The following is a 26,862-nucleotide window of genomic DNA, read 5'->3' as shown; positions in this document are numbered from 1 at the left end:
CTCTTTAATTTATTTTTCTATTCTCTCTCTAAACACACTCACTCTCTCTCTCTAAACACTCTCCCTCTCTAAATTCTAGTTACTTCAATTATCTGGTCTTTGACATTTTGTCGTCCAATAACGAAGATTATATGTTCCAACTGTCGACTTTGCCTGATAACATCCTTGATTTTTTCCAGTTTCTAAAACCCATTTCTGAAACAATAATTCCATTAGATTTTATCAATATATACCCGATAACAATATATATCAATTATAAATACATCCAAACTTTTAGCAATATGTATAATTATATTCGACAATATGAGTTTTTTTTTCTTTTCAAATTCAAATTATGAATATTAATAGCCAAGAAAAAAATATGTATTAAGAACATAAATTCTTATGATAATATTCAAAACACGCCAGCTATTTCTCCATCAATTTGTGTTAACTCTTCGTTTTCCGCCAATATGGAATCGATCCTATAAGAAAAGATAAAAAAAACTAATTTCCTCTGAAATTTCAAACTCCAACCAAAAATTAATTTAATTTTACAAAATAGAGGTCAGAAACATTAACCGGAAATGCTTGCTTTGAAATTATGATCATATAGTACTTATAGTTTCGGAACATATAATCTTTGTTAGCTTTATTGGATGGCAAAATGCCGAGAACGAAGAATTGAAGTAACTAGAATTTATAGAGGGAGACTGAGTGTATTTAGAGAGAAAATAAAAATAAATTACACAGAAATAGGAAATGATGAGTTTGATATGGGAAAATTACACAGAAATTCATCTTTTAAAAATTATTTACAACTATGTCAAATCATAATTTTGGATTATATCAAACTAATAAAATCAGTACTTTTAATGTATTTTAAGGATTAAAATTTATAAACTAGAAGTCTAGAATATATTTTCTAGGGTTTATGATTTATGAATTGAAGTCTAAATTTTATAAACTATGGTGTAAAATCATAATATATAGAGAATAATAACATATTAAGAATTAAGTTTAGTGATATGACTTAGTTGTAATTTTGTAGTTAATTGTGATATTCATTGACCAATTTGATATTGTGTTTTTGTTTTAGAGTTTGTTTGTGATAATTAGATAATAAGAAAGTTAATTTATAAAATAAATAAATATAAAAATAAAAATAGCACTTTACAATTTGACTTTTGATATTCTTTAATATCGTTAGTAAGTTAGTTTGGACTACTTTTGCTAACGAAATGAACCAGGAGTTAACAATTTGCAAATTTTCTCAGGTTTATCGATTTTTAGTAAAGCTATGTGTTTTATACGAGATAGATGTAGATATATAAATTGGTTAAAATTCGGGTTAAGGTGCAAAAATACCCCTAACGTTTTGGGTCAGAAGCAATTTTACCCCTAACGTTTGTAGCCAAGAGCAACTTTACCCCAACGTTGATAATTTGGGTCAATTTCAGACACTATTATAAAACACAGATATTTTTATTCCTTATTTTGCACTAATTTCATATTAATTCGTTCTAAAAAATGATTTCATGTTTTTTGTAAATTCGGTGAATTTTTTGATTTTTTTTTGTCTAATTCGTACAAAAGATAATATTTTTTTTTATTTTTTCACATCCCAACATATATTTGTGATTTGTTAGTGTTAAAAGGACGCACGTGTGAAGTGTAGATGACAAGATTCATGACCGAACAGACAGTTTGATAAATTATTTCTGAAATTGACCCAAATTATCAACGTTAGGAATAAAATTGCTCTTAGCTAAAAACGTTAAAGATAAATTGCACCATTTTAAACGTTAGAGATAAAATTGTTCCCAACCCAATAATTTAGGGCATTTTTACACCTTAACCATTCAAATTCAATGGCTAAACGTAACGGTTAGAAGAACAAGGGCCAAGTTGGTAGTTCAAAATGGAAGCAATGGGCTGAAGCGGTGTCGTTCAGAATCTCGTTTTCTCTTTCTGTTTATATTTATTTACAGGGCTTTAAACCCTACAAATCCCTCCACGCGCTCTTTCGAACACTGTGACGCTCTGATTGTCTCCGGCGAAGAATCCGTTAAAGAAAGAATGAGCGGCTGGAGAAGTCTTCTTCTTCGGATAGGCGAGAAAGGCCCCGAGTATGGCACCAGCTCCGACTTCAAAGAACACATTGTCTGTAACTCTCTTTCTTACTCTTTCAGCTCATGTATATGCATACATCTTTTCTGCAAAACCCTAGGTTGCAGAGCATTCATGAATTTCAATTCTCTTTTTTCTATTCGCGAGTCCTCTTCGGCTAATAATGAGCTAAGAGTTTGCTGGCGAGTGTTGATTCCGGGTTTCTGAATTTGCAGGAAACTTGTTTTGGAGTCATTCGGCGGGAGCTGGAGCATTCTGCCGACGATATTTTATCTGTAATGCTTAGTTATTTTCTCTCTATGTTAATGCTTAGTTATTTTCTCTCTATGTTTTGCATGTTACTGTATTGTAATAGAAGAGTTACACTTCTAGCTGCTGTATACCTGTGGTTGGATTGCTTCAAGTTGCACATTATTCACGTGGCTGAATTGGACATTGAAAACTAGGTTATAAATGTTCAAATATTAGCTTTGTTAAGTGAATGTTTTTATACAAAGCCTAATGTGAAATCAGAATTAGGAAAACTAGTAACTTCCCTATGGTTCATTGTTTTTTATATGATGTGCGATGCATATGACCTAGCACTAGGTGAATTATCTACTTCCTGCAGCACTAATGTTCCCGTCATTTGTTTTCTTCTAAGGTGTTTGATGTTGCATTACAATATTTATGTCCATACATATGTAATGAGGACTTATGCGCGTGAAAGATGGTTTTATTAATGATCACTTGACTCGGGTATTTACTTTTCCTCTTTTGTTTACAGTTCCTTCTTCAATGTGCCGAACAATTGCCTCACAAGAGTCCTTTATATGGGACAATGGTACTGCACTTTTATTTCCATATGAACATTATAATTATTTTGATCTTGTTTTCATTAATCAGCAATTTAATAAATGGATGCTTGTTTGCTGTTGTTTTCATTGGGCTGCTGTTTACTTTGTTGTTCTGCATGTAATGAAACTTATCTTAATGTTTCCTTGTTTGCGTTCATTTTTACTTTTTTCCCTCAACAATTTGATTGTTGGTGGGTTTGTTCCATACTTTTCCTTTTTCATCTATTATTTCTGCTGATATGATGTTGCTACTATCTTATTCTTGTATCGCTTGTTCGCTGTCTCTTCTTCCCAGGTAGGCCTATTGAACTTGGAAGATGAGAATTTTGTTAGGAAATTATTGGAGAATACTCAAAGTAATTTCCAGGTGAGTAGTCTAAAGCTCGAATAGGTTTCATTTGAGGTATATATACGCTATGGTGATGTATTTTTATAGTCTTATTTGAGGTGTACTACGCATTGGTTTTACTGATATTTTGTCCGGCTATATTTTCAGACTTCTTTGGATTCTGGAGATTGTGACAAGATTCGGGTGTTAATGCGCTTTCTGACTGCAATGGTGCGCTATTGTTATTACTTATTGCTAGTTGGTCGTTCAACAGCCAGAAATGATACATTCATAAGCATATGTAGATAATATTCATTTATGTTGAATATGGAGACTGCTTTTCTCTTGTTTTGTTTGATAAAGATGGGGGGGGGGGGGGGGTCGATCAGAAATGGGATGGAATGGATATTTAATTGTTTTTAGGGTAAATTTCAAATAAAACCCCTGTGGTTTCACTAATTTTCAGATAAAGGATTGTGGTTTACTTTTTGTCAAAACGAGGATTTAGGTTTCGCACTTTTAATAATGCTATTAAAACTATCTTTAACGACCTGAAAATGAAAATTTTCAAGAATTAAAGTTGTTCAATGTCATATTTTCTATGGAACTGCATTTTCGATTTTAGAAAATCATCTTTTTGGAACTTTCTCTCTCTAAACATTAACTTTCTCTCTCTTTACCAAACATCATTTAAATAATCTCGAAATAAAAAAGTTGAAGAATTAAAGTTGCTTAGAATATTAGTAGTTCTTAAAATATGTCATTTTTGAAGTCGTCAAGGGTGATTTTAATAGTATCAATCGAAAAAGTCCTTATTTTGCTATAATTGAAAACCTCAGTCCTCGTTTTGACAAAAAGTAAACAACAGTCCTTTATCTGAAAATTAGTGAAACCACAGAGGTTTTATTTGAAATTTACCCTTGTTTTTAATATGTACCCTTAGTTGCAGATGTCAAATATCTTTTTCCTTCTCTGGATTTTTAGCGCCCAGCTCTATTTTCAAAAGTCATATTCATCATATTTTCTCACATATAATGTAGATGGAGTGGATTAAGCGTGTAGTGCTTTTACCCTTAAATTTCACTTGACTGCTTTTAACAGAAAACTTATGTATTAATGTTTTTTGATGTATAGATGTGCAGTAAAGTTATCCAACCTGCCTCTCTGGTTGTTGTCTTTGAAACGTTGTTATCATCTGCTGCCACTACAGTGGACGAGGAAAAAGGAAACCCCTCTTGGCAAGCACGCGGGGACTTCTATGTAGCTTGCATTTTATCTTGTCTTCCATGGGGAGGTTCTGAACTCGTCGAGGTAAGGCTTCTCTACTTTGTAGTAAATATCTTAATTTTGAGTTACTTAGTTGGTTAATCTATATGTATGACATCTATTGCACTGTAAATATAATTTTAACTGGCATATTTTTAGTTAGAACTCACCTCACTGGAGTCCTTTCAAATATTAACCTTGCATTCTTGCTGTGTTGCTCGTATCCATGTTGTTCAGAACTACTCTTTCAAAAAAAAATCGGTGCATGTGCTAGTGAAATAATGGAAAACGTTTGATGCTTAATGCCAATGATTCTGGATGAGGTGAACATGTTCAATTAATTACCATGAAAAATTATTTTTAGGAATTCTGTCTCCTCATTCTAGTTTGCTTCTTTCAAGGTGCTGAAGGATTCACTTTTTTAGTTCTTTTGCCTTGTTAGCCTATCGCTTTTGTTGCATTTTTGTTTTAGCATTTCCTATTGATTCCTGGTTTTATGTTTTAAGACTCTTGTGTTAGCTGTGAATAAATGTGCTCTCTCTCATTCAATTTGATAATGTATTTCTATGACATTTATATGCAGCAAGTTCCTGAGGAGATTGAGAGTCTCATGGTTGGACTTGAAGCCTATTTGAGCATTCGAAAGCATAATTCAGATACTGGCTTGTCTTTTTTTGAGGATGATGATGTATCTGGTAAAGGTTCCACAGAAAAGGTATATTTTCTTTCTATTTGATGTGTGGTCATACGAGAAAGAACCGGGTGCGTAATGAAATAATTAGGACAAAAGTAGGGGTCACATCTATTGAGAATAAAATGAGAGAAAACCGACTAAGGTGGTTTGGCCATGTGAGACGTAGAGCGCTTGATGCGCCGGTTAGGAGAACCGAAGAGTGACAAAGGGATGTAGTGGTGAGGGGTAGGGGAAGACCTAAGCAAACTTGGAGGAGGGTGATCGAGAGTGATATGAGTTTACTGGGAATTGAGGAAAATATGGTAGTGGATAGGACGGAGTGGAGGGAGCGAATCTGTGTAGCTGACACGACTTGATTTTCACGGTTTTATATGATGGTTCATGTTAGCCGACCCCGAATCATTTCGGGACTAAGGCTTTGTTGTTGTTGTTGTTGTTGTAATCAGGAACGAAGGTCAGCCTACAAGAGGACTTTAGCTCCTTTATTGTCATATTAAATATTATTTTGTTGTAAATATGTCTTTTGCAAGTCTCTTCTTTTCTTCACTCTGAATTTGAGGATATTCTGTCTCTTTGGTTCTACCCTTCAGGATTTTTTGGAAGATTTATGGGATCGGATACAGGTGCTATCAGGCAATGGATGGAAACTAGACAGTGGTAAGTATTTTAGCTTGTTTGTCTTTCTCACTATAGAGCTGTAAATGGACTCTGTTATACGGGTTACTTTAGCATTTATACTTGCTGAAATCCATTAACCTAAATTTCTTTTGCCTTCATTTGATACTAAGTTTCTAACTTACAGTTAAAGCATTAAACCGTAGCTTATAATTTAAGAAAGCATCTGAGTATTCTTAGGCCACTTTGATAGGATTGTAATTGGCAGCAAAGAGAATTGAATTGGATATATGTTTTTGGTGTTTATAGTGCAATAGTCCAGTATCCAATAATAGATGTTTCCCTTAATGTATTTTGTTTCTTTTTTCTTTATCAATTAAGCCCCTATTTTTCTTTTTCTATTAAATCTTCATATCATGCAAATAATGCTTGTTTATAAAAACTGTTTCTTAGATCTTGCGCTCATGATGTGTTTGTATGATATACCCTCCTTTAAAGTAATTTACTCTTTGGACAATTTGAAAAGAATTTGACAAGTTTCGAATTTTGGAGGAAGGGTAGGAATTCAAATAATCTTATTAGGATAATGTTTCAAGATCTGTAACTGTGGATACTTTAATATTTCAATCTGTCCCTTTGTTTTGCTTTCTGTCTTGGTTATGAATATGAACTTATGATGACTATATTTCTTTAATCTATGGTAGTGCCAAGACCTCATCTCTCATTTGAAGCTCAGCTGGTTGCTGGAAAATCTCACGAGTTTGGACCCATCAATGCTCCCGAGCAACCAGAGCCTCTTTCCCAACATTCTGGGGTGATTTATGGTAAACAGAAGCACGATGCAGAATTAAAGTACCCGCAACGGATATGCAGGCTTAATATATTTCCTGCTACTAAAACCGAGGTAAGCTGGTGTTTATGCTAACTTTTTTTTTTTGGTTATTCTGGTATCTTGTTGAATGCAACCCTAAGAGCTTTCTCAAATACAGTGTACTTAGTTCTATCACATCTTGCTTCTGGGATGTGAACAATCTCTATTTCAAGGCTTGGTATCTCTCCTTTTACTAATCCCTGTGGGGATTTCCACGCAAATTAATTAATTTTCATCATGGAGCTATAGCGATGATGTTGTGATGGGGAAATTCTGTTGTCAGTCTTGTACAACTCCTGCTTATGGTATCTTTTCTTTTGGATATCGATAATAGTCATCTTCCTTCCATGATTAGTTTGGTCATTGCAGAAGAGTAAAGATGATTCTTGGGTAGGCTTAGGCATAATTTGATGGGTTTTCATTTTCTCGGTTCTGATCTTCATTTATAGCAACTAGTGAGGATAATGAGCTAAACTTTCTCCGACCTTGCCCTCTACAAAGTACTCTTGTTCTCAAATAACATATCTCATAGGATATGTAAGATGTTTGGCATTTTCTTCACATCACAATTTCTCTCAAAAATATTTCTCTCGCCTGTCAGAGCTTTATTATACCATATACACATTTTCCCCACTATTTTCATTTTTTATTTTTGTTATGCATTTTCATATTTATTCTTTCTTTCTTTTAACAGGATATGCAACCTATAGATCGATTCATTGTGGAGGAGTATCTGTTGGATGTGCTTTTGTTCCTGAATGGCTGGTTCGTATCACACCACTAATCCATAAATACTACATAGTTATGACTGCTTTAATCTCTTCTCTATCTAGTATTGGACGGGCATTCTTTTCTTTCAGTTGCATACATTTAATATTTAAGATAAAATATAGAGGTAAATATAAAAACTGTAGTGCATACATCTGGGCCTCCTTTTGATATAATCTTATTTTCTAGTAAAAAATTGAGTTTATATGTGCTGGGAATATGCCAGACGGACCATGTCTTGGCACTTCGGGTCATGGTGTAATTTATTTTCCTGAAATATTCACCTTCATCCGCGTGAATTTCTAATTTTGATATGAGTTCTACTGGATCAACTTAATGCTATTTACTGAAACTAGAGCTATTTGTTTGTTATTTATGTTTACTCATGTACGTTAATGCCAAATTTTTAATTGAACCTCTTCCAGATCTTGTTTTAGTTATTTTTCTTTCTTGGTTTATGCAAAGCTAGTCGAAAGGAATGTGCTTCATACATGGTTGGCCTGCCTGTACCCTTCCGATATGAGTACCTTATGGCCGAGACTATATTCTCTCAGGTTAGATCTAGTTGCTGTTTGATTTCAACAGATACTTTATTCAGTATGTTGCTTTATCTCGTGAGGAAGTTTTATGTGCTCTATGCTTTTATTCTGCTGCATCTTGATTGCTATATCAACTCCTTCAGTTTAATTTTTCTCTCAGTGGACCCAACCCTCTGTACATAGTAGATAAATATTTTTGTCATTATTTTCACTAGTTTATCGGAGGGCGAGCCTTGGCGCCATAGTTATTAAAGGCGCAAGGCGCACTAAGGCGCAAGGGGGGTCCTGGAGCCTTGGCGCAAGGCGCAACTTAAGGCGCGCGCCCGAGCGACTCGAGGCGCACCAAAAAAAAATTCATAAATTCATAATACTAGTCACAAATAGTCAAATGCCAACAATAAAACCATAAAATGCATGAGTTAAGTTCTAGTTAACTACTAAGGCATAATGTTTGCTGCGATATGTGTAGTAAAAACTTTCGATCTCTGTCTGTCTCTGTTTTTCTTTTATTTTCTGAACTTAAAAAACCCTTAAATACCCTAACCCTAAAACACCCTCAAAACCCTAAAATACCCTAAATTACCCTAAGGTAGCCAAGGCGCGCGCCGCGCCTTACTGACCAAGGCGCTAAGGCTGGAGCCTTAGCCGAGGCGCGCCTGAGGCGTGCCTTTAATAACTATGCTTGGTGCAGCGGTAAACGTTGTTGTCGTGTGATTGAGAGGTCATGGGTTCGAGTCTTAGGAGCGGCCTCTTGCCAAATAATTGGCAAGGGAAGGCTTGCCCCCAGTACATCCTTGTGGTGGGACCCCTCCCCGGACCCTCGCTTAAGCGGGGACGCTTAGTGCACCGGGCCGCCCCTTTATTTTCACTAGTTTATCATTTATTCTCCTTCTTCTCAAGTTCTCTGTCACATACCTTATTAGATTGTCTGTATGTATCCATTGGACAACCAGTGAAAGTAATCTTTATTTGCAGATGTCTTGGAGATTTATAAAGTGGTAAAATTCTATGCAGCTGACTTTTCTAAGTAGAGAATTCACATTTACACCATGATTATAGGAATTTAGCCATAAAAACAGAAAGATTTAGAGCTATTGCACCTCCACTTTTACAGTGTAAAAAGTTCTTGGTAAAAGATAACAACTCCACAATATCATGAGAAAACGCTCATTACTGAGACAGAGAAGGGAAAAACTGAAAGAAGAATTGAAGTTGGAGGAGAAATTAAGCACTATCTGAGTTCATAAAACCTTGACCAGATTAAATTATGTAAAAGAATGGGAATGGAGCACAAATTGAGTATCTGAACTAATAACTCTAACCTGATTCAACTGTATAAATATAATTGTTTTTCTATAAGCCGTTACTGTGACATCTTTAGTTTGAAAAATACTCTTTCGAGGGTGTGCTGGTGTTATGAATTTACCTGAATGTATCTAGAAAATAATCAATTTTGCAGTCTTCTCAAGAAGTCTTGTATTTAGCAGAAAAAGAGCCTAGAAAGGGAATTCACTTTGGCCTCTTCCCAACTCGACCTATCTCAAGTTCAATTATATTAGATTCCACTATCTGAAATTAAGCTGGAAAATAAAAATTTGTATTTATTTTCCTTTTCCTTCTGTTTCGAATTTATTATTATGTTTATTTAAATTGTAGTTTATTTGTTGAACATGTTAGATGAAATTCTTTTCCTTTGTTAATCGGACTGGTTTAACTTGTCATATCTTACACAAAAAGCATGCATTTTCTTCTTGCAGTTACTTTTGTTACCACAACCCCCATTCAAGCCAATTTATTACACACTGGTCATTATGGATCTCTGTAAGGTAATGTCGAGCTGAGAGTGATTTTTCCCCTTTTATGGAAGATGGAGTCCTAAAACATAATCTCATAATTGGTTGAATGCCTTTCAAAAGCAATCTGATAATGTTTATGATTGTTAGGCTCTTCCTGGGGCTTTTCCTGCAGTTGTGGCTGGTGCAGTTCGTGCACTTTTTGAGAGAATAGCTGATTTAGATATGGAGTGTCGCTCGCGACTCATCCTTTGGTTTTCACACCATCTGTAAGTTTATCCTTGGTTTGAAATGCCACTATTTATTTGTCTATGCCTGCAAATGTAGATGGGTGCTTTTGTATGAAGCAACAATCCAATGAAATTCAGTGTGAACATTTTGTTGGTTTTGCTAGATGTCATAATGGCATCTTGATTTTGCAGGTCAAACTTTCAATTCATTTGGCCATGGGAAGAATGGGCTTATGTCTTAGACCTTCCTAAGTGGGCTCCACAACGTGTGTTTGTTCAAGAGGTTTTGGAGAGAGAAATCCGTCTGTCATACTGGGACAAAGTTAAGCAGGTAGTAATTGGTGATAAAAAACTTTAATCTCTACAGGCAATATGCCAAAGATCTCCACACTTATTTATTGAGATCCAGTATGTGGTCAGGGTTGAATTGTCATCACTTTTGTAACCTATGTTTTCAAAAATTCAGAGTTCATTCTGACCAAGTCTTTTGTGCTTCTTCCTTCATTGCTGTCTCTATTGTACCTTCTGCTCGAAATTACATTATCATCTGCTTCCTACTGGTTCTGGTCATGGCCTTTGGCTTTGCCATTAATAATCTCATCAGCATGTACCATGCCCCTGTAATCCAGTTGCCATTTTTAAGGTTAAATATGGCTGTTAACTGTAAGAATTTCTTTTTTTTTTTTTTGATAATTTCCTAGTCTATTGACCGTGCACATGTAGTTTCTAGCTCCACATTCACATTGCTGATATCTGAAAACTTGGTAAATAATGCACAATGAAATCAATTCTTATGTGATCAGAAGAGGGAAAGCATGCTGGTTCAATGAGCAGAAATGAAAACTGCATCAAAACTTTGATTCTGAGTCCCCTCTCTTTTCCTAAAAAGTTTTGGCTAATGTGTTACTGTTATTTGTTGACTGACACCTTTCTCTCACTTGATCTATCAATGTAGAGTATTGAGAATACACCTACATTGGAGGAGTTGCTTCCGCCAAAGGGAAGCCCAAACTTCAAATACAGTATGGAAGAGGGCATAGAAAGAACGGAACAACATGCACTTTCAGCAGAGCTCATCAGCAAGGTTAAGGGAAGGCAAGCTGCTAGAGAAATAATTTCATGGGTAGAAGAAAGTGTAATTCCTCATCATGATTGGGAAATTGCCCTTTCAGTGGTGGTGCAAACGCTTCTCGATGTCGGGTCTAAAAGTTTTACTCATTTGATGACCGTTTTGGAAAGATACGGCCAAGTTTTTGCGCGGATGTGCCCTGATCATGATAAGCAGGTCATGCTGATAGCTGAGATAAGTTCATATTGGATGAACAATGGACAAATGACTGCAGTTGCCATTGACAGAATGATGGGTTATAGGCTTATATCCAATTTAGCTATAGTGAGATGGGTCTTCTCTCCAGCAAATGTTGAGCAATTTCATACATCTGATCGCCCGTGGGAGGTACATCACAACAATTATTATTACTCGAATGTCTTTGCTCTGCGCATAGTTGTTAAAGCTGTGCTAAGGCGCTATGGGGTCCTGGAGCCTAGGCTCAAGGCGCAAGGCGAGGAGTGTTCCTTAGGAACATGAGGCTCATAAAATAAAATAAATATGTACTCTTTTACTAGTTAAGCATAAACCAAAAACACACACTTATGATCACACAAACAAAACAAACCCACATAAAAACATAATACTAAACCATAAATGTCAAAAACACCAAGTTAAGTTCATACTTCATGGAGTACCTAACTATAACTAATGCTACTAAACTAATAACCATTCATTGTCAATCAAAAAGAAACACACAAAAAAAACTAATAATCATCGTCATATATTTAGTTCTTTACGTGACTGCTCTTCTTTCTTTACATGACTGCTCCTAATCCTTCTCTATTCTTTCTATATTTAGTTATGACTCTTGATGTTCTTATTTAGATCGAGGGTTAAGATTGATCTGTGTTAAATTAGATTAGTGGCTGAGATTAATCAAACCTTTATTTTACAGAAAACAGTAAAAAAAAAAAAAAAACCCTAGTGAAAACCCTAAGGCGCGCCTTGATCCAGGCTCCGAGGCGCAAGCGATGTGCACAAGGCGAGAGCCTTTTGTACAGCGCCTCACTTTCTGCACTCAAGGCTCAAGCCCTTGAGCCTTGAGTAAGGCGCTCCTTTAACAACTATGGTTCTGCGTGCTTTTGGTATATTGGTGTATTGTTAATTGTTGGATGGAATAATTCAAACAAAAAAGTTGAGGTTCCTTTTGTTGCCATATTTCCTTGCGTGCTTCAGAACATCTAATATAAGGTGCTGTGGACAATTTAAAGATCATTCCTCTAGTTGTCATCTTCCCCTTTTTTTGCACCTTCTCAGGTTCTCAGAAATGCAATTAGCAAGACTTACAATCGCATATCAGATTTAAGAAAAGAGATATCATCTCTTAAGAAGAGTGTTGCATCGGCGGAAGCTGCTGCTGTCAAGGCAAAAGCTGACTTAGATGCTGCTGAATCAAAGCTAATGCTGGTGGATGGTGAACCCGTTCTAGGTGAAAATCCTGCAAGGATGAAGCGTTTAAAATCAAATGCTGATAGAACAAAAGAAGAGGTGATCTCTGTTAATGACTCTTTGGAGGCCAAGGAGGCTCTTCTTGCTCGAGCTTTTGAAGAGAATGAGGTAATTTATGTAAGATCTGATTGGTTGCCAGGTCTTGAGTTTTTACCTTCTTTCAATTGTGAATGGGGATGCTAATGTGTTGTTGCAATTTGATTTATAGTTTTGAACTTTCCTAGAAGAATTTCTAGTGGCTACAGTACTCCTTGATTTAGCTCAAGTAGGAAAATAGCGAGTTCATATCTTTATGATAAAACATATCTTTGTATATGCCATAGCCAGATGGATAGTGGTGGTTGAGCCTTGTTCTCTAAATTGACACAGAAGTGACACCTCGCACCTGGGATTTCATTGTGCTGCCTCCTTGGGTCTGCATGTTAACTCTTGTTTCTCTCTCTCTTCTGTGGCACTTGTTTAGGGCTTCTGTGTGTAGATGCATTTTTATTACTAGTTACTGATAGAGAGACTTAACTCTCTAGATCATGGCCTTGTTGCTTATACTTGTGGACATTAAACATACACTCGCATATGTATGTATCCATATGTGAATGCATCTATGCTTTTCGAAACCTTAATGTTACTTATGAGCTGTACCCTTGAAACGTTTATTTCAATAACATATTACTCCTTAATGCGTATTAAGGCTTATCTTGTTAGTTGAATGTCCTGAATTCTGATGATGATTGGCATGTATAGGCATTGTTCCTCTCACTGTACAAAAACTTCTCAAATGTGCTGACGGAACGCCTCCCTGATGCATCCAAAGTTCAAACTTTGCAAGCATTGAAGTCAATTCCAGCTGATGAAATGGCTGTTGACGTTGATGAATCGTTGGAAATGGAAATGGATAACGAGAATGGTGCAGTTAAGAAAAGGTTACATCCCCTTCCCTACCATGCTCTTTTATTTCTCTTTTCTGACTCCATTCTTTCTCTTCTACTCAAAGTTTAATTTTGTGAGATCATGTCAATTTTGGGCATTTAACTTTTTTCTCCTGAACGTTGCAGTGTGTCCAACGGTGAGAAGGCAAGTAATAATATCTATAAAATAGGTGAAAAAGAACAGTGGTGTTTGTCGACTCTTGGCTATGTCAAGGCCTTCACAAGGCAGTATGCTTCTGAGGTAAATTGTCAAGTGGTGGACATAATTTGCTATTGTATTCCTGCTTAGCTGCTGAGGATGATGATTATCATGTTAACCGTATGTTTAAGTTGCTCTAATTCACTTCTACGCGACGCCTAGCCGAGGAAAATTTTCTTTTGCTTTGGAATCCAAGTCCTAGTAGAAATTTTGCTGTTAGAGATCTATAGAATTCTTTTCTGATAGTAAGATAGTTTTTCACTGGTAAACTGTGTCGTTAGTCACTCGAGTTCGAGGTTTGTTTTCTGTCAATAAAATAGCTGAACTTCACGTTTGATTTCAATAATCATTCACTTCATTGTCCTACGTGGCACTTAGTTGACATATAGTCAACTGTCAGACATGCAACACATTCCGACCTATAGAATTCTTTTCTGATAGTAAGATAGTTTTTCACTGGTAAACTGTGCCGTTAGTCACTCGAGTTCGAGGTTTGTTTTCTGTCAATAAAATAGCTGAACTTCACGTTTGATTTCAATAATCATTCACTTCAATTTGTGCATAGAAACAGTGTGGAATGTGTTGCATGTCTGACAGTTGACTATATGTCAACTAAGTGCCACGTAGGACAATGATGTGATTCTCTTTGGAAAAAAATATTGTGGCGTAATTTTCCACGCGGCACACACGTTGCTGCTGCCACATTAGCCATAAAAGTCTGACATGTCCAGCATAATTGCTTAGTCAGTATATAATCAATTGTTTTCTGTGTCATGTCAATATTTCATTTAGTTTTTATACATAAATTTGCCGAAATGACTACCAATTATGAAGTTCAATGGTTTCTGTGAAACAGACCCTAAACTTCAATGACCATTAGTCGTCAGTCGGTGCATTTTATCCAATTTCTAACCTGTTCTCTTATATACTCCATTTATTTTAGTTAGTCTTTTTTAATATAATTAGTTTGTAAATTTGCCATCTGCCAGTTATCTCATGTTATCAACACGAATCAAAAGTTAATGAGGCATTATTTTTGGATTACTTTCTCAAATTCAAGTGTTTCTGATATTGATCTAAATTGTCTGGTAGATATGGACGCATATTGAGAAGTTAGAAGCAGAGGTGTTCAGTGAAAACGTTCATCCTCTTTTCCTGAAGGCAGTTCATTCCGGCTTGGGTCGGTCTGTAATTGAGGTGTCACGAAGCTAGAGGTCTATGTTGTATCTTATCCCATTTAACACTTTTATTTATTTGAAAATTATAAATGTACATGAAACCAATGAATAGAAGCAAAAGAATTTTGAGTTTAGGGTGAGCAGAGCTTTTATTGTTATTATTATTTGGTTACTTTTTCTTGTGTACTCTATCTAAATTGCAATCAATCTGACCAACAGTAAAAGGCTGGTACTAACCAGATTTTCAAAGTCAATTGTTTTAAAAGGGAAAATTACACAGAAATTCATCTTTTAAAAGCTATTTACAACTATGTTGAGTCATAATTTTAAATTACGTCAAACTAGTAAAATTAGTATTTTTAATATATTTTAAGAATTGGAATTTATAAATTAGAAGTCTAAAATATATTCTGGAATCTTTAAATTATGGTATAAAATCATAATATATAGAGAATGACATTAAAAATTATGTTTAAAAATTATGTTTGATGATATGATTTAGTTGTAACTTTATATGATATTCATGTAATTGACCCAATTGGGGCTGTCAATTTTTTGTCACAATACATTTACAGTGATCATCCTTTTGATTGGTTGATACGTTATTTTTGTTCCATTCATAATTTTATATATAGTTATGTTCTACATATTTTGACATTTTAAATAAATATAATATCTTTGGGTAGAAACCAACTGCAAATCTGAAAGGTTGTTCATTATGTCTGATTCAGACAGTCTGAAAGTGCTTGTATACCATAGTGATGGAACGAGTCAATTTTGGTACGTCTCATTTTGTAAATCGTAATGATTGTATGCCCACAAAAGTTAGAAGATAATGGGTTATTAATTGTCAGATAAGGTTTGGTGAATTGAAAGCTTCTTAAACTAGTTTCCTCTTTCTGCCAACTGCCAATATCTATCTTTTTTCACATTTTAAGTATGTATTATAATCGTAAGCTAGTAACAAAATAGTTTATTTTATTTGTTTAAGAACAAATTTCAGATTATTAGTAATACTATAATTTCAAAAATATTTATTTAACTGACGTGATAATTACAAATGAAATCAATAATAATGTACTCATAAATTAAGTTAGCCTTCAAATTTAAATTTGACATATTAAGTGAAGAAATATGAGAATGATTTTATTTGTAATATGTTTATATAACTACGATTTTGGTAGCAATAATGTCTTTGCCTGGTTTTGGATTTTTCCTTTGGATAGTTTACGAAAACCACAAGAGAACAAGTGTAGAAAGAAAACTAGCATATAACCATCCGAGGAAAAGAGGAAAAATGGAACTGACTCGACCAAACACTCCATCCTTCCTTTATTTGCCTTTGAGATACGAAACCAAACGGGCATAGGGATCCTTATGTATACACCAAACAAGTTTCATGAGTAAAGCTTTATTGTTGTCTTTAGATTTTCGAATACTAGCTCCTCCCGAAACCTTCGGTTTACACACCTTATCCTACAGAAGAAGGTGAATCTTGTTTTGAGTTTGAACCACCCCATAAGAAACTAGGATTAAGTTTATCCAATTCTTCATTCACCTCTCTAGGAAGACGATTGAATTGTATAATGTGATTCGGAGTAGAGATCGTTACAGACTGAATGAGATTCATCCTCTTAGTTAAAGAAATCGAATTAACTTTCGAAGTTGTAAATTTGTTATTTACTGAATCATTGGATTCTTTGAAAGAAACTCTCCCATTAAAAAGCGTCACACCTAAGTATTTATCCAAAGACGTTTTCAACGAGATTCCATACGCAAAACTTAGATGGTGACACAAACTATTTGACATGTTTTTCAAATACATTTGAGATTTATGAGTGTTCAACGCCAAGAAAAAACAATTCAAAATATTCACAACTAATTGCTCGTCACTTCCTCTTAAAGATAACAACACATCTTCGACAAATAATAAATGGGAGATGGCAAGGCAATGCTTATTAATTTTAATCGGGTGAAAGATCTTATCATTAATAAGGTGTGCTGGCCATTCCGTAGGGATGTACAATGAATTAATTTTAGTGTTTGAGTTACAATTCAATTCAATCCAGTAACACAAGCAACCCATGTTTTGATTGATAAAACCAGTCCAACCCATCAAATATTCAATTGAAATGGATTGAGTTGAGTTGGATTGGATTAGAATGGATCGGTTTTTATTCAAGAGGAATTTACACAGAAAATCAACTCTCAATTTTTTATTTGAGTTAACTATCCCCTATAATTGTCTTTTATCATTCCCTTGTGTTTAATTCTATTTTTGTCAAATTATAGTTAACCGCATTAGAAACTGACATTAGAAAAAACGGGGATAGTTTAAAAAATAGAAAAACTGAAACGTGATTTTCTTTTCTTATCCCCTTTTTCATATGTGATGCTGGAGAAAAACAGGAGAGGCAGACATAATAACATGAAATACTGGCAGAATGCATAGGAAGCAAGGCCAACAATGGCTTCTGTTGATAAAAATGTGTAAATAGTGGGCTTCTTTATGTACAAGATCATGTTGCAGAAAGGTTAACGATGGCATCCATTGATAAAAATGTTATATGTTTAATAAAATTTGACATAATTGTATTATTTTCTTAAGTATGAATAATTTGTAATAAATCCAATCTTTCTTGACTTTTGTGTAAGTTACCCTTTATTCAAATATTTGTATGCCTTTTTTCTCTTTCTTTACTTTCCAATTTGAAAACAATTTAGTTACAAAATATTATTTTAATTCACATATTAAATTAATAAAAAAAGTAAAAAAAATATTATAGGTTCCATTTCTTGTTCGACTCAAATAACTCATATAATAAACAAGTTGGGTAGTGGGTTAGTCTGGTTGACCCGTTTAACAATTTGTGAAAAACGAGAAAAGACGGGAAAAAAATCAATGAAGAACAAAAAGGAAAAGCATAAAAAAACGTGAAAACAAAAAAACATGAAAAACGAAAAAATGTGGAAAACGGAAAAAAAAATGAAGACACGGAATCCCCGAAAATATTTGGAAGTGGAAATGAAGACATAAGACATTTTATCCCAGAAGCTAAAATGCGGGTATCCCAACCTCGTCCTGCAAATAAATTCCCGCAGAGATTTCTAATATATATATATATATATATATATATCCTGTGTTGTTGTTTTTTCAATTATTCAAAATTTGTTGAAAGTTTATCAAGATCATACTACATATACTAAACTTTTTAACTTGTACAGGAGAATACAAATGCTTAATCAAAGACAAAAAAAAAAATACCAAAGTCTACTAATCATTGTTATAGTATTAGTGCACAACAGTGATGAGTGAATCGATGAATACGAGACTAAGGTCTTAAGAGCCCTGCACATGGCATAAAATACATTTATCCCCTTTCCAATATTCATATGTGGCGCAATGCAGGAACTGACACAAGTTATTAACAGAAATGGCTATGTTTGGACAAGTTAATGTGAGATATCATAATTCCCCAACAATGCTTCGGTATTCATCACCAGATTTAAGCCGACCACCAAGCCCTTAAGAAATATTGGGATTATTGGCCATCAGGATTGAACAAGGTTTACATTTAACCATGTTTACACATTCAAGAATATTTTTAGCATACTTATCTTGAGAGAAATGAATTGCTTTCTTCGTGTAATGAATCATAAAGCCCCAAAAGTAGGAAGCTCGACCTAACTTACGAATATGAAATTTGTTTTAGTAGCCTTTATGGTAAGTTGAATCAAACCAGGATTGGTTCCTATGATTAGAATATTATCCATACAACACAAAATGAAAGTCTTTGTCGCAATCGTAGATTGTATGAAGAGAGAATTATCATCACCAGACATGACAAAGCCCAAAGTACTAAAAAAAAAGCTTAAGCCTTGTAAACCACCCTTGAAGAGCCTAGTTAAATAAATATAGTTTTTTTTAGAAGGCACACATGATATGTTTTGTGCTTATCCTAAAAACCTTGAGGTTACTCCATGTAAATAGTTTCAGTGAGATTACAATTAGAAGGGCATTAAAAATGTCCAACTGATTAACGAACCATTTGTGAGTTGCAGCAAGTGAAAAAATGATACGAACTAGTAGTTGCATTGACAACTAGATTGAATGTTTCTTTGTAATAAATATCGGATTTGAGTAAACCTCGAGTAACTAATATTGCTTTTATGTCATTCAATGCTACCATCTGGTTTTTGTTTTATTTGAAGCAACCATTGACAAGTTATAACATTTCGGTTTGAAGGTCGAGGAACTAGAGTCCATGTCCTATTGCCTGTCCCTAGACTCAATATTGTCAAGATTTTCAACAAGTCCGCAAAATTTACCTTGAGAATCGATAGTGGACTCTCATAGGGCTACTAGGTGTTCATGTTGTGGTTCGACATATTTCACTGTGAGTGCCAAATTATTTTCCATAAAGCCAGAATTAGGAGAGAGAATGTCTCCATTGTTAGGGTTTGTGTCCTAAAGACAACCCATTTTACGATATTTTGTTTAATGAAACGTTCATTTACATTTGTATGATTTAATATATAGTTATGATGTACTATTAAATGACATGCTATCTTTTATCACACCACCAAAATATAGATAACAAGAATCCATGGTTTTATTCAAATTCTTAATTTGTTCAAACAATATGAATTGAGATGTAACTTTAGAAACAAACCAGAATTAATATAAATTTAAACGATCCCAAGTCAAAAATTATGTTAAGGGTTGCACAATGTCGTAGGTCAGTTTGATCTCCCTTTTAAGTACATGATCTCTAATAAAGTGATGTCGAATGCTGACATGCTTCATCCTGCTGTGTTGGATTGGATTTTTTGGATAAGTCAATGGCACTTTTGTTATCGCATTTGACTTCGATTGTGTCAGTTTGTACTCCATAATCCTCCAGCTGTTGCTTAATCCATAGGACTTGGGCCACACAGTTTCCAGCAGCAATATACTCAGCTTCAGTTGTTGACAGGGCCACTGACGATTGCTTCTTGCTGAACCAAGATACTAGACAGCTTCCAAGGAAGTGACACCCTCCCGAAGTACGCTTACGCTCTAGCTTATCTCGTCCATAGTCAGCGTCAATGTATCCAATGAGTGTAAAGTCATTTGAATTTGGATACCATAAACCTGCATTAACTGAGCTCTGCAAATATTTAAAAATTCTTTTTACAGCTATAAGGTGAGATTCCCTGGGGTCAGCTTGATATCTTGTGCAATAACATACTGAGTACTGAATGTCAGGTCAACTAGCAGTAAGATAAACTAGAGAGCCAATCATACCTCGATACAACTTGCTGTCTACTGACTTACCTTTCTCGTCAGCACAGAGGACAATGTCAGTACCCATTGGGGTAGATATGGGCTTGCATTCTTCCATATCGAATTTCTTTAACATTTTTTTGGCGTACTTAGACTGACTAATAAAGATGCCATTCTTCCCTTGCTTGATTTGAAGTCCAAGGAAGAAATTGAGTTCGCCCATCATTGACATCTCGAACTCAGTTTGCATCTGTTTACTAAATTCTTTGCACATAGATTCGCCAGTAGCACCAAAGATTATATCATCTACGTAAATTTGTGCGAGCAGGGTATTTTTACCCTTTTTCTTAATGAACAAGGTTGTGTCAGCTTTGCCTCTGACATAGTTCCTGGTCAGCAGGAAACCGGTCAACCTCTCGTACCAAGCACGTGGTGCTTGTTTTAGGCCGTACAGGACCTTCTTGAGTTTATAAACGTGTTTTAGGCCGTACAGGGCCTTCTAACATATACCTCTTCGTTTATAAATCCATTAAGAAACGCACTTTTAACATCCATTTGATATAGTTTGAAATTCATAAAGCTAGCATATGCACATAATATACGTATAGCCTCTAACCTAGCAAAGGGAGCAAAGGTTTCACCATAGTCAATGCCCTCTTGCTGACTATAGCCTTGGGCTACAAGTCGGGCTTTGTTCCTGACTACATTGCCTTGCTCATCTAGTTTATTTCTAAAGACCCACTTAGTTCCTATGGTCTTTTGATTCCTAGGTTTTGAAACTAAATCCCATACCTCATTTCTTTTGAACTGATCAAACTCATGTTGCATAGCATTGATCCAGTGTTCGTCGTGCTCAGCATCCGAGAAGTTATTTGGCTCATGAACTGAGACGAATGCAACATTGCTGAGATACTTTCTAAGCTGATCTCTCGTCATCAGCTTATTTTCAGCAGCATCAAGAATGGACTTCTCCGAGTGTCCTCTTGGAATTTTGACTTCTTTAGGTAATGTTGAGTTGTCTGGAATAGGTGTTTCTACAATATCTACATGAGTAGATTGGTCAGCAAAGGTAATTTCGGGTTCGTGTTTACCTTTGGCCAGCCCATGTGGTGATGACTCAACGGCTCCATTTTGGTCAGCGGAAGCTGAGCTTGGGTCATCTTCGGCAGACTGAGTTATCTTTCCTGCAGGGTCAGTTTCGTTGAACTCAACATGTACAGACTCTTCTACAACCTGAGTTCGTTTATTATACACCCTATATGCTTTACTGTTAGTTGAGTACCCAAGAAAGATCGCTTCGTCAGCTTTAGCATCAAATTTAGCAAGGTTTTCTTTTGTGTTGAGTATAAAACATTTACACCCAAAGGCACGAAAGTAGCCAATGTTGGGCTTTCGTCCTTTCCAAAGTTCATAAGGGGTTTTCTTGAGTATAGGTCTAACTAAAGCCCTATTTAGTATATAGCATGCTGTGTGGACAACTTCACCCCACAAATACTTTGGAAGCCTATTTTCGCTCAGCATTGTCCTATCAATTTCAACTATTGTTCTATTCTTCCTTTCAACAACCCCATTTTGTTGAGGAGTCCTAGGAGCAGAAAAATTATGGTCAATGCCACTGACTTCACAGAATTCGTCAAACTGTTGGTTTTTGAATTCTCTACCATTATCACTTCTAATATGAGCTACTTTTAGGTCTTTGTCAGTTTCAAGCCTTTTGACTAATGTGGAAAACATCTCAAATGTTTCATCCTTGCTACTCAGCAAGATGATCCAAGTATACCGAGAGAAATCGTCTATAATGACTAAGGAAAATTTATTACCGCCCAAGCTGAATGGTTGGTGTTGGGGTTTAGTGTCTTATAGACAATTGTTCTAGGATACAAACTTAATGTAAATGAAGTGTTCTTTATATCATTTATTTTAATGAGATATATGTTTTATAACTATATAAAGGCAATCCCTTTTTAAGCACTAAATAAAGTCTAATAAAAGGAAATCCGTAAGTTTATTTAAAGTGATTATAAAGTGTTCATACAAGCATGAAGTGAGACAAAACTTTATAATAAACTGATAAACTTAAAACCACCCCAAGTCAAGTGATATGTTTGGGATTGATATATCACTGTTGAGACTTGTATGTAACAATGTCTTCTGTCCGACAGAAAGCTGATCTCACAAGCTTCATATATACAGATATCTGGACAGTTACATAGATCCGATGAAAAGTTGTTCATTAGGATTGGGGATCCGATTTGAGATAACAGGATGGGTAGATTCATCCTCGTCACCTGTTCATCTCATTGGTATTAATAGGTATAACTAATCCTCAGACTCAAAGGAATATTAATTGGTATTCTGGATTACGGAATGTGACGCTTTGACTCTGGTGTAACACGATCCTTAACGGAGATGACTCTGGGGTGTGAACAGTAGACGTTGGGTATCACATGAAGTAATTGTGGGATCGTTATATATTGGATTGAGCATTTATCACTCCCGATAAATGGGAGATACATCCAAGGATCGCTTGTGGAAGACTCGACTCTAAATCCTTGCAAGGTGATAGCTTAAGAATTGAAATACAGATTTCACTTAACCTATCTATTTGAGTTGACTCGGTCTGTACAAGTAAAATGAACGTCTCGCTATATGAGACTTGACATCATCCATAGTCACAAGATTCAGTTCAAGGATGTAGTTGATAAAGGATCGAATTATACTGTAACTAATACGGAAAGGTTAACGACATAATCAACCTGTCTTCTTATAGCTCTGGGGGAATAATTACGGACTTGCTAATCACATACTCTGTACATCATTCCGTTATGCAAAGATTAAATATAATTCTTTGAAAATTATTTAATAACGTTGCATACGGCTAGAAGCAATAGGAACCTAATGGGTCACACGTAAGACTTGGAACCTAAAAGAGAGATAGATGTTAATTAATTGATGGAAGCCCAATTGAGCCCAATAAGGCCCATGGACTAAGGGGAGTCGAAATTCATGCAGTGAAATACATGAATAATTAATTTGATTTTGTTAATCCTAATTAGATTAGGATTATAAATTAAATTAATTAAGAGATAAATAAGTTAGGAGTTTTAATTAGATTATAATACTCCTATTATTATCCAATAAGGTTATTATTATTATCCTTAATATATTAGATATATAATGAGATAATAATTAGGAATTCTATTTCGAATTAAATTCCTATTCAATAACCTAATGCTATTTAACTAGGGATTAGATACAAGAGATTATAAATACCCCCTCCCTTAGGATTTTCGAAATCCACAAGTGCAAACCCTATTGAGATTTTCGAAATCCCCATAGTGCAAGAGAGAGAAAATTTCGACACCCCAGTTCGAGGACGAGATTTTCTACGGCTTCCTTCCGATCAATTGATTTCATCTATTTCTTTTATCCTTGATCTTGTGTTGATTAATTAGAGGCAATCTACTTTGGTTGCTATTCAACGGTTGATTCTAAATTAATCTTCTCGTATTTTATTTCGTGTTTGGGAACTCGGAGAAGAGTTGTGGGCACTTCATTAACAACGGTAGATTGATCATCAAAAGGTAGTTCTTCTTATCCCTCTTTATATGAAATAACGGTTAACGGATCTTGTGGTTTATGGAAATAGGTTAAATTTTTTATATTTCCGCTGCTATACCTTAGCCTAATTTCCAACAGTTAGACAGGTCCGAAAAGGTCCAAATGTAGTAATTCCAATGGGCGCTTGGTTGAGACAATATTTTTATTTTGAATAGACTTTTTAGTTTTTTTACCTTGCTGACAAGCATTACATAATTGATCTTTCTCAAATATAAGTTTGGGCAATCCCTCAACTAATTGATTTCTTGCTAGTTTGGCAAGGAGGTCCATGCTTACATGACCAAGTCTCTTATGCCATAGCCAGGAGTTGTCCTCCTTTGATACTAAGCATATATTTTTTGAAAAATTCTTTTCTAAACTCAACATGTAGACATTGTCAACACGAGGGGCAGTTAAAATTAAATTATTTGTTTTTCCCTCGAGTATATGACACTCAGTGGCATCAAATACAACCTTTCTACCGCTTTCACATAGCTGAGCTATGCTCAATAGGTCATATTTGAGACCCCTGACTAAGGAGACTGACTCAATAGTAGGGTTACCTCCGATAGTACTTGAACCGACTATCTTACCGTTTTTATTGTCTCCGAAGCTTACACTTCCACCTCGTTTACGCTCAAGTGTGATGAATTGAGTTTCATCACCAGTCATATGCTTCGAGCATGCGCTGTCAATATACCAAAGCTTTGACTTCTCCACGCACCTCAGGCTCATATGCATTTTGAATCATTCATCTTTAGGTACCCAATTCTTTTTGGGTCCTCGTTGGTTAGCATAGACATGTGCTACATCATGTTTTAATTTGTGATGACATACATTTATTGTGTGGCCAGCTTTACCACAGAAGTCACAATAGTTCACCCTTTAAGAGTGATTTTGTTTTTAGTCAGCACGATTATGCTGAGCATGCTAGCATACCTTAGTGGTATGTCCTTTCTTTCTGCAAAAGTCACATTAGACATTCCGCCTAGTATACCAACACACATTTATGGTGTATCCTCTTTTCCCACAACAGTCACACTGACTGTTTTGCTGAGTGTACCATCTATACTGACCAGTACCTTGATACTCAGCATTGGGATAGAACCCTTTCTTTGCCGATTTACTCAGCTGGTTCTGTATGGTTGTGATGTCCTTTCTAAGCTTCTTTGACTCAGTTTGGACTTCCGAGACAAAACCATGCATGACTTTTAGATTTTCATCTTGCCTGGTGTTGTCTTGGAGAAGATATCGGAGGTCACTCAGTTTGACCTCTTCAATCTCATCACATCGCCTGCTGAGTGCCTTTATTTTCTTGTTACACTTTTTAGTCAGTGTATATAGATCACTCAGGGCGTTAACCATTTCATTTCTAAGCAAGAGCAGAGATGTTACCTCATTGGAGTGTTCCTCTTGGTCAGTATCATCTGAGAGGTCAGCTTGCTCACATTGGCATTGGTCACCAGCGTCATCGGCCATGAAGCATATATTTGCTGTCTCATTTGCATCAGCTTCTGATGAGGTTGACTCATCACTATCACTCCATGTGGCCACCAATGCCTTTTTGTTTCCCTTCTTTTCTTTCTTTAAGTTGGGGCAGCTTGACTTAATGTGCCCAATTTGATGGCACTCGAAGCATGTGACAGGTTTTGAGCTGTCCTTTTTGTATCTGCTATCGCTGGACTCAGCTCTGTATTTGTCGGTTCTTCTGAATGGCCTTTTGCTGTTCTTGTCACTCTTTCTAAATAGCTTCTTCATTTTTCTAGTGAACATGGCCATTTCCTCATCATTTGATGAGTCAGCTTCGCCCGAGTCAGATTTCATGATAAGAGATTTTTGCTTCTTGTCCTTTGAGTTTTCTTTTGCTTCGAAGTTTTTGATAGAGATCTCATGAGTCAGCAGAGATCTGATCAGCTCGTCATATTTGTATGTGGTCAAGTCCTGAGCTTCTTCCACAGCTGTCTTTTTAGCTTGCCAGCTTTTGGGTAGACTCCTCAAGATTTTCTTCATCTGCTCTTCTTCTGTGAAGTTCTTGCCGAGTCGTTTAAGCTCATTAATGATATTTGTGAATCTTGAGTTCATCTCCGAGATGTCTTCATTTTCATTCATCTCAAACAGCTCGTATAGCCTCACATGCTGATTCACTTTAGATTCTTTGACTTTGCTCGTGCCTTCATAGGTCACCTCTAGCTTTTTCCATATCTCCTGTGCTGACTCGCAACCTGAAATTTTATTGTACTTTGCAGCATCTAGAGCATAGTGAAGCATATTGATAGCCGAAGCATTATTTTGTACTTTTCTAAGGTCATCCTCTGACCACTCAGTTTCGCTCTTAGCGACTTTCTCGTTATTTACCATTTTGAAAGGCACAAATGGGCCTTGAACAATTGCAAGCCATGCACTCATGTTAGTGGCTTGAATAAAGTTTTTCATCCTGTTCTTCCAGAATGTATAATTTGATCTGAATAACAAGGGAGGCCGACTAATTGATAATCCCTCAGGGAGTATCTTTATTGTTTGATTTCCGGGAAGGAAATCAGTGCTGTTCTCAGCCATTTATCGGGATCAGCTCAAGATAGTTATATCTTTGAGTAGTGAGCTACTTAGCTCTGATACCACTTGTTGGTCCCATGTGATTAGTTCCAAGAGGGGGGGGGGTAGGAACTAATGTAACTTTTTTGCTTAATTATGCTGACTTAATCAATTATTTAAGTTACTTAACTTAGTTTAGGTCAGCACGGTCGAGAGATGTAAGACAACTTTAGTCAGATGCTGACTATAACTGTTTTACATGTAAGTTGGGAATTAACACTTGAGGTCAGCTTCCAACTCAGCACCAGGATTACTCAGTGTCAGCTTTTACAATTTATATCCTGAGCAATTTAATCAAGCAACACATAAATAGATATATTGAGAGAGAGTTAGAAATTACTCAGCACGACTTATCCTAGTTCGGCCTCTCCGCCTACGTCCAGTCCCCAGAGTCCCTCCGGGCTTTTTCAATCCAATACTGAGCTCTTTAAAGGTAGAGCACAAACCGTTTACAAGGCAGTTGAATATGCAAGAGTACCTTCCTCTATTCGT

General features: G+C 35.7%; 1 protein-coding gene across 1 annotated transcript; it reads left to right on the top strand.

Moving 5' to 3' along the window:
* The first annotated feature begins 1,969 nt into the window (after positions 1–1,969).
* Positions 1,970–15,101, top strand: LOC136223505 (nuclear cap-binding protein subunit 1). The gene is made up of 19 exons (XM_066011538.1): positions 1,970–2,142; positions 2,325–2,384; positions 2,876–2,932; positions 3,241–3,312; positions 3,442–3,504; positions 4,408–4,584; positions 5,123–5,254; positions 5,824–5,890; positions 6,553–6,752; positions 7,414–7,484; positions 7,957–8,041; positions 9,784–9,852; positions 9,970–10,088; positions 10,242–10,380; positions 11,005–11,505; positions 12,418–12,717; positions 13,351–13,529; positions 13,662–13,776; positions 14,827–15,101. Exons 1-19 carry the CDS (start codon positions 2,059–2,061, stop codon positions 14,944–14,946), a joined length of 2,610 nt encoding a protein of 869 aa, XP_065867610.1. The 5' UTR covers positions 1,970–2,058; the 3' UTR covers positions 14,947–15,101.
* The last annotated feature ends 11,761 nt before the right edge of the window (positions 15,102–26,862 follow it).

The sequence above is a fragment of the Euphorbia lathyris genome, chromosome 1 (assembly GCF_963576675.1).
Source record: "Euphorbia lathyris chromosome 1, ddEupLath1.1, whole genome shotgun sequence".
NCBI classification, from domain to species: domain Eukaryota; kingdom Viridiplantae; phylum Streptophyta; class Magnoliopsida; order Malpighiales; family Euphorbiaceae; genus Euphorbia; species Euphorbia lathyris.
The sequence above is the reverse complement of the archived record's forward strand: the minus strand, read 5'-3'. Positions and strand labels throughout refer to the sequence as shown.